This window comes from Aspergillus pseudotamarii (genome assembly GCF_009193445.1).
Source record: "Aspergillus pseudotamarii strain CBS 117625 unplaced genomic scaffold BDV38scaffold_48, whole genome shotgun sequence".
Lineage (NCBI taxonomy): Eukaryota > Fungi > Ascomycota > Eurotiomycetes > Eurotiales > Aspergillaceae > Aspergillus > Aspergillus pseudotamarii.
The window spans coordinates 267,322-275,592 of record NW_022475062.1 but is presented as its reverse complement, the minus strand read 5'-3'; the positions used below and the strand labels follow the sequence as shown (position 1 = coordinate 275,592).

Below are 8,271 nucleotides of genomic sequence, written 5' to 3'. Positions count from 1 at the left end.
TCCCGTCCGCTCAGCCGTACTTAAGCCACACGCCGGGAGGTTAGTAGTTGGGTGGGTGACCACCAGCGAATCCCTCCTGTTGTATGTTTTTTTTCCCCCTTGGTTTTTTTTTTTTTTTCATCTCTCTCTCCTTTTCCTTTGGCATTTTGAATTGTCCATGAGGATTGTTCATAATAGTGTATATGGGTACTAATTGATTTCCCCAGCGTCTACGCGAAGTCACCGATCCAACATCGTCTCCATCTGTCCTCAAAGAAGAGAACCCATACCACCATCTCCGCATCACAGTTACCAGCGGAGGATGCCACGGGTTCCAGTATATGATGTCCCTGGAGGCCGCTTCGAAGATCGACCCCGAGGAAGACACCATCTTTGAGGCAGAATACTCCCCCGAGGAAGGATCATCTGAGCCCGCCGGTCAGGCTAAGGTAGTCATGGACGAGCCTTCTTTGGAGCTCCTGTACGGAAGTACAGTAGACTACACTATGGAGTTGATCGGCAGCCAGTTCAAGATCGTCGATAATCCCCGGGCGACGAGTAACTGCGGCTGTGGAACTAGCTTTGATGTGACTGATTAAAAGGAGGGGGGGGGGCGAAGGCATCTTGTATTTGTATATTATACTTTTGCATCTGGTGATAGAGTAATTTTTACTATACCCCCTCTCTCCCTTCTGCTTATCTTCCCTACTCTTTCTTCTTCTTTTAATGGTGTTGGCGAGGTTTAGAGTGAATTGGAAAAATGTCATCATCTATTTCATCATGCGAATTCCTACCACATTTGTCCTCTGCTATTTAGCGTGTTGTTGTGCATGTTATGTTATGCACAGATCAAACATGTCGAACATGAATAGTAAGCAAACCAAGTATAGTTAAGCATCGAATACGCCCCAAAACAAGCCTCGAGACTTTTGTAACCACCCCAAACCCGGTAATCAGAGTAGAGTCCAAGGTTGCAACCCTGATGAAAACATGGACAACGAAAGAAAAAATAAAATGAAAGGGAAAGGGGAAAACAAGGGAAACAAAAGATAATTCATGATATTGCTGGGGACTGAGAGGTGTGATTATGGGATGGATTTAACTTCCCCACCGCACTTCTTCACACACCGTTTCACTTTTCACGCCTACTTCTCCGGGTTCTGCCTCTCTGTTTTTTCTCTCCTATCTGCGGTTTGGTCGGAGGAGCCCTGTGTTATCGAGGGGTACCTCTATATGTGCGCAGTCAGGAACATAGCACGTATCTCAATATTTGAGTGCGTTGTCGCCTGCTTCCTTGACAAGGGATCAGACAATTTAGTAGACGCGGGCGAGGTTCCGAAGGTACCAGTCCACCAGGCGACGGCCGGCCTTGGTCTCGCTAACGTGGATGAGGTCATTCTCCAGAGCATAGTCCAGGTCGTTGGCGGCGACGGGCTCACCCTCCAGCAGACCGCCCTCAACCCAGCGGACCTGACGGCTGCGCTGCTTGTTCACCAACAGCCAGGAGCGGAGCTTCTCGGGCTCGACTTCCAGGAAGCCGGCCAGCTTCTGCAGGTCCATCGTGGTGTACAGCTTCAGGTAAGAACGGATGGTAGGGTTGTACAGCGTGTTCTTGACCTCATCCATGAAGATAGCCGTGTGGTGATCGACGGGGTCGACGTTGACAGATGGGTTCTCGAAGTCAGGGGGAGTGGGGCTGATGAACTTGGGGCAAGCGGAACGGAAGAGCTCCTCGAACAGAGGGAGGGCCTCGGGGCCACCGTGCTGGAGACGGTGGAGCTGCTCGCCGTACTTCTCGCGGAGAGCGGAGTGGATGGTGTCGTCGAGACGGGTGGGGTGGAGGGCAACGCAGATGGCAATGAGAGCATACATCTGGTCGTTCTTCTTGGCGATAGCGTCGTAGCTGTTGCCACCCTTCTGGAAGTTCTTGGTCCGGGAGACGTAGACTAGGATGTGGCTGAACATGCGGATGGCGTCACCGTAACGGCGCATCATCATGTAGGAGAAGCCCACATAGTAGTAGGTGGTGAAGTGAGCCGCCATAACACGGGCGAACATAGCTTTCTTGTTCATTTCGATGTCGTCAAGCGTCTTGAGGGCAAGGCTGAAGTCACCTAGCAAGCAGTGGACACGCAGCAGTCCGATGATCGAAAAGTATCCGAGCATCTTGTACAGAGGGCGAGAGCCATACTCTCCGGCGAACGCCATGGGGTCCTCTCCACGCTTGATAGCAGCCAATTGCTCATTGATCTGGGACCTCTGGATAAGCGAGTAAAGAACATTGAGCACGGAGTAGCAGCCCCATGTGTTCGGGTTCTCACGCAGAAGCTGGGCCTCTTCCTCGTTGGAGCCGCTACGAGCGACGCGGTTGCGGTAACGGCAGAACGATTCGAACTGGTAGATGAATTCATCGATCACATCCCAAGCCCAGTAGTACTGTGCAAAGGAAGAGATTCGTTAGCACACTGTATAACAACGGGCTTGGCGCACACATTGAGTGGGGGCACGGGATATGCAGAGAGCAGAGCACATGTAACCCCCAAGGATGTCAGCTGGCGAGCGAGTACATACAGAAGGGACCTCGAGTTCAACAGGGCCATCCGAGTTGAGGATGTAGTGGAAAAGGCTGCAGTAGTTGTCATAGCTTGCAAACTTGGTCTCCAGTGTGGCCTGGTATTCAAGCGGGGTCGCGGCAGCGGCGAGCTGTGCCTGGAGATCTTGCGTCTGAGAGCCAGCTCCAAGGGATGTAGTCCGATCCAGTTCGCTCATGCTATCGTCGAAGTTGACTTGCTCGCGGTAATCGTTGACGAGCGCTTCCTCCTCAACATCGGACTCGTCGCCCAGGTTAGGGTGCGCATTGGCGCGCTCTTCGTACGACATGTTGACAGGTAAAAAGTCTGCGGAGGGAACGGGGATGATCCAACAAACGGTCGACTGAGGGTAGGGCGAGAGGGAGAGGGCACGTCGTCTGGCGGTAACTGCTCGGCGTCGGCGTGTGGGATTTCGATTGTTTCGGCGGCAGTTGAATTTTGAGGGTTTTCGCTTGGCCCCGGTTTGTGCTTATCTTATCTGCGCATAACGGAGCTGATGAGTCAGCTATGAATTACTCGTTAATTTAGGGGAACAAACAAGCAAAATATAGAAACTGAAAAAGGTCTGAAACCGCAACTGGCAAACATTCAAGGTTCACAATATTCTCTTGGATTTATGGATAGACTAAAAAGAAATTAGGGTAAAAAAGACCTACAAATTGTTCGTATCAACTCTCCCGTCATACTCTGACAGCCTCTAGTTATTTCAAAGGACTCTCTATCTCTTTTTACCTTTTGGAGGACTAATTAGGATAATATTGAATTAATCTTAGGTTATTCTGCAAAATATCTTAGGGATTTCCATAGGAACCCAGTTCTGTCCCAGATAATGAAGTAGATAAACCCCAACGCGAGCCTGGACTTTTGCCGATGTGTCGTAAAACCCGTAGCCAACAGCTTGTCTTCCACATGAGAACCGGTGGATGATACCTTGGAAAGGATGACAAAACTCGGGGCTGTAAGGAGGCAACTAAGTGCTTATAAAATACTACTGGGTAGCCTGGTTTCGACCTTTGTGCGGGCCTAGAAGTGTCAACGTACCGACAACAAACACGCTGTGGACCGCCCGATAGGATTGTTGCAATGTCGTAAGAAAGGAAATATGGAGTTGCATGCTAGTCCGCCTGCGACTGGAGATGGTATGGGTTAAGGGTTAGGCTAGAGGATCGTCGGTTTAACACTAAGGTCAATTAGCAAGCACCTAGTCAGATTTGCCGGTCCTCACCTACAAAAAAGACAACAAGGGCTGCCCTCCGTATTGGAGATCGTGGATAAAAGTATGGGGGCATAGTTGTCCAATGGTGTGGTACCGGAAATCTTATCCAGCCGAGATCTTGTCCATATGGTCTTATAGACCCGTGACAGACTCTCCTCTCCTCACTTGTCCCTCTCTTCGTGTCCGTCTCTTCTCTTCATCCAAACGCTTTGGATTTCAGTTTCAGCAGTGCACACAGCATCAAAAGAAGTACACCAAAGAGAAGCCCGCCGACAGTTTTCCCATCTTAAGAAAGAATCATGTTCCCTTACTGCCTGATCTCCCATCTCCCTCAAACAGACAGACAGTTGCCACCACTTCCAGGTGGTCAACTATAATGGAGAATCACCGAGCATCACGTTTCGTATCAGGAGATCGGAATGGAGTGCTAATTCACACAAGATGTCTCTGCAATAGACATACGCGCCTTGTTCGATAGACATATTAGCTCTCTTCGCCGTTCCCTCATGCTTTACGCTTTCCCTTGCTGTCGCAAGAGACAATCCCACATTCTGTACACCGTCGCTAAGTAAACCGCTGACTGATTGCCATGCTTTGGAGTTGATATACATACCGTGAAATCCGGGCTATAGCCACTGGGATGATTCCAAATTTCTGTGGTCGAACACTGTACCGGCTTCGGGGGGCAGTTTGATACCCATGGACTCGGCTGTGAATTCTATATTCGCGAGCATATCTCTAGCGAGGGGGAATCTCTTGCTGAAGGCTACTAGAAACCGACACAATTCAACAAATTCCTCTTTGAAATCATATTCGCAGTTGTCCAAAGCAGTGAGTAAGATACGGGTGCTTGCATTGGCAGGCTCCAGCATTTGGCTGGGGGCATGCCTAAGCCCATAGGCTTCATGGTATAGGAGGAGATAGTCAGCAATCTGCTTCGCTGACCGAAGTCGGATGAGTCGAGCCTGGTTAACATCCGGAAGCGACATGGGGGCGAAGTCTTCGTGGTTCACTAAGGAATCGAAGACCTGGATGATGGCATGGTGGTATCTGATACTACAAAATTACAGTCAATATTCAGCAATCGGTTTGCCAGATGGACACTTTGCTCTTACTGCAAACTCAATACTTGCGGAACTTGTAAAGCCGCCTTGTCAATTTTCAGTACACCGGGCAGGTCTCTCAGCCACGTTTCTAGTCGAGTATACAGGGCGCTTACTGCCCTACATAGGTCGCCAATATTCATATCGAATGCTTCATCAAAAAGCAAGTCTTGCATGCTGACGACCAGTTCCGCGAAGCCTACCGTTTGAATCATTATCTCACGGAGTAAGGCAGGCTTCTTTTCGTATTCAATATGGTTGGAACGAGGATATGGGATCCATACAATGTCGTCATTGATATTATCTCTCACAGGAGGCTCGAATATTGGGGGTTTTAGGTTCACGGGTTTCCGACATTCCATGGACATTTGTCTGAAGAGAATGGTCAGCGAACTTAAAAGAATATGCTCGGGTCGTCTGAAAACTATACGAGTTCAGAATATAAAGTCCCCAAGCAGCAACAGCTCCAGCAGATCGCATATCAACTGACGTGTCTCTCCACCTGTGGTGGCCTGTCCGCGGGGCCTGAAAGAACCCGAAATCTTGTCCAAGCTGCACGGCTTGCCTTAACAGCAGCCAGCTAATGTCGAGCTTTCCCTTCAATTTCAGCCTGCAAATTGTCAGTTTGGCCGCGACAGCATATGAGTGACATTGAACAACGAGGGTCACATACACATGGCTCATCAGGGCAAGAGCCTGGATGTTGGTCAACGATGTACGGCCTTCTTCCGCTTTCCATAAGAGTTCTGCCTCATTAAAGAAATGTGCACCTTTAGAGGCCACATCTCCAGGAATAGCAAAAACTTCAGGAAAATCAGAATATGTCTTATCAAAGTTAGAATAGACTGCTTATCAAGTCGGCAAGAGAACATGCAAAAGCACCATACATACACTTGCAACTGCTAAAATACTATTTACAAGGAAGGGGGTGCAGAATTCAGTATTCTTATTGCTCTCCCTCATATGTCTCAAAAACACTCTCTGGTCAATGATTTGCGACAATGGATGATCCCATGTGAAGTACAAGGAGATCAAATGCGAAACGAGATGATCGTCGTCGGTAACGGCCGTCCAAGGCTTCACCGGCACTTGGAATATGGGGATATCGCAAAGTTTCTCTAGGGTTATTCGAGAGTGAGCATCAGCGGCCAAACGTTCCTGTTGAGCTATGGCGTCATCTGCGTTTCCTAGGGGTTTTGCGTTATCGGAACTCGCATCACCCAAGTCGGCTGGTGCATCCACAACGTTGGCAACATTGGATAGTAGAGCGCTGCCGCGTATAGTCTCCAAGATATGGTTGACCTTGTCTTCATCTGAGGAGCGAAGTGACTCTAATAAGGAATACAACAAGCCTCGATAGTATTCTAACTCCCCGAGAGTACGTCTAGCAGCGACCTTACGCCTGAGGTCGAGCGTCTCATCGAAAACGCATTCAGCGTCTGTGTTCTGACAAGCTTTACAAGGTGCGGGGCGTCCGGTGCACTGCCATGTGGAGAAGATACGTCAGTGGGATGTCTATCGGGGGGAGGGGGACGAACAGAAGTGAAGAATAGTAATTCCCCCCCATAAATCGGCTGGCCTGTGGTACTCTCCTCTTTCTTGAATGCAGGGGCGGAGTTTAAATATCGTCTTACCTTCCGTTTCGCTTGCTTACACGGCAGGCAGGCCGTGGAATTTTTCCTCGGTTTCATGAGAGTGAATGGTTGTTTGTTGACGGGGCCGCGAGGCCCTGGAGCGAGCGCTGGAAGATGGTCCTCTGAAGTCATCTTAAGCTGCATATTTGCTCTCCTAGGAGGAGAAGATCATGGCTAATGTATCAAATCCAGTCTGCCTAAACTGCGGTGTGTCCAGCCAAAGGGATATCGAAAAATTGAAACGGACGGCAGTCTTATTTTTAGATTTTTCATCCGGCAGTAATGTTCGCAGAGTTGGGCAACATCAAAGTTGTTATGGCTTGAAGAAGACCCCACCACCTCTAGCCTCTAGCTCCTTTCACAGTGGTTCAACGCCTTCCGAGATGTCGATGAGATTTTTGGGCGCTTCGCATAGCAGCCATGTCTTGTTACGGCGGTTGTGATATCTTTAGCGGTCGGTGATTGCTATGAGGCTGCGTCTCCCGTACCTAAGGAATCAGATTTGACGGGTAGGTTTCCAGGTGCATATTACAATAGGAAACTCCAATTGCAAATGGCCCAAGGTGTCCCTCTGCAGGGGAAGTGGGGACCAGGAAAAAAGCCCCCTCTAAAGCACGAGACGATTGATTTAAAAATGGTGGTGTGTGAAACAGGCCCCTTTCCTTACTATTAAAAAGTTGCGCAAGAGTCTCGATACAGCTGTTGTCAGGCAGTCTGGAACTGTGACTAAGACCCATGGTACCAAGCTGAATGGCGCTTGGATGCACGCAGATATGAAAATTGGTTCCTGTGGGCTCAGGCTGACTCGTAACTTGAGGTTCCTGATCAACATATTCCAACCAACATCTCTCTCTGCCTATGCACTCTATAGGATGTTCCGGGCCACGGCTTCCACCGATGCACATGAAGCCCGTTGGGGCATTAAGTCCTATGCCTGGTCTATTGGATAGGGGGGCATTAAGTGGGTACTTGTCAACCGGTCTTCCTTCGTTCTTGGCTTTGACATCAGGAATCCCTCACTGCGTCCCCAGAATCACAAAAGAGGTACCCGGGAGATGGATACACTCTATTCGAGTGGCGTCAATTCAGTGCATCGGTGTGCCAAACCGATGTAATTTTGACATGATGACTAGGGACGGATAACTTGTTTGGCCTCTTGCATTTTTGAACATACGTACGGAGTATCTTAACGCTATTTTGGATCTCCCGCTGGCTCGCCTCTATTGGGGACACGCGTATCCGGGAATGGAGCGTACATGCGACCGATTACCAGATGCTTGTATAATATGTGCAACTAAACCCAGCAAACAACGGACCCAACAGGTTTGGGACAACCAGCACCTGACTAGCAACCAAGGAAGGAGAATTGTGATAGGACGAACCTATGAGAACCCCCAGTCTAATTGAAAACTATAACCAATACAATAGGCGGAAAAGATCACCGAGCGGACGATCCTCTAACAATGAGAGTTTTCTAGGCTCTCGTCTCTCCTTTGTCCTACCCACACAAATACCGACTTTAAGATTCAGTCTTTTAATAGTCTTATTAACCCTGCCCACTCAATATGCTTGAGCTTTGCAATATCGATGTCGATCTTACATCAGCCCAGCCCGGCGGGATATGGGAGGCGAACTTTCTTAATTAATGTCCACCCCAATTGTCATGTCTTATCAGGAATACTGCTGTGCGTACATTCAAACCCCGCATAGGGAATTTGCAAGATGCTACGTCAGATTTTTCCTCTTGG

General features: G+C 49.1%; 3 protein-coding genes across 3 annotated transcripts; 1 reads left to right on the top strand and 2 right to left on the bottom strand.

Annotated features, from left to right (window-relative positions):
* Positions 1-157: 157 nt before the first annotated feature.
* On the top strand, positions 158-578 carry BDV38DRAFT_285389 (HesB/IscA family protein; the record flags this gene model as incomplete). The annotated part of the gene is made up of 2 exons (XM_032060479.1): positions 158-178; positions 207-578. 2 exons carry the CDS (start codon positions 158-160, stop codon positions 576-578), a joined length of 393 nt encoding a protein of 130 aa, XP_031911068.1.
* A 443-nt stretch (positions 579-1,021) lies between these two features.
* On the bottom strand, positions 1,022-2,983 carry BDV38DRAFT_146547 (putative eukaryotic translation initiation factor 3 subunit EifCl). The gene is made up of 2 exons (XM_032051539.1): positions 2,551-2,983; positions 1,022-2,415 (listed from the first exon to the last, which is right to left on the bottom strand). Exons 1-2 carry the CDS (start codon positions 2,857-2,859, stop codon positions 1,294-1,296), a joined length of 1,431 nt encoding a protein of 476 aa, XP_031911067.1. The 5' UTR covers positions 2,860-2,983; the 3' UTR covers positions 1,022-1,293.
* Positions 2,984-4,412: 1,429 nt separating this feature from the next.
* Positions 4,413-7,260, bottom strand: BDV38DRAFT_273207 (putative C6 transcription factor; the record flags this gene model as incomplete). The annotated part of the gene is made up of 6 exons (XM_032057638.1): positions 4,413-4,836; positions 4,902-5,261; positions 5,563-5,714; positions 5,781-6,371; positions 6,524-6,645; positions 7,251-7,260. 6 exons carry the CDS (start codon positions 7,258-7,260, stop codon positions 4,413-4,415), a joined length of 1,659 nt encoding a protein of 552 aa, XP_031911066.1.
* Positions 7,261-8,271: the final 1,011 nt, after the last annotated feature.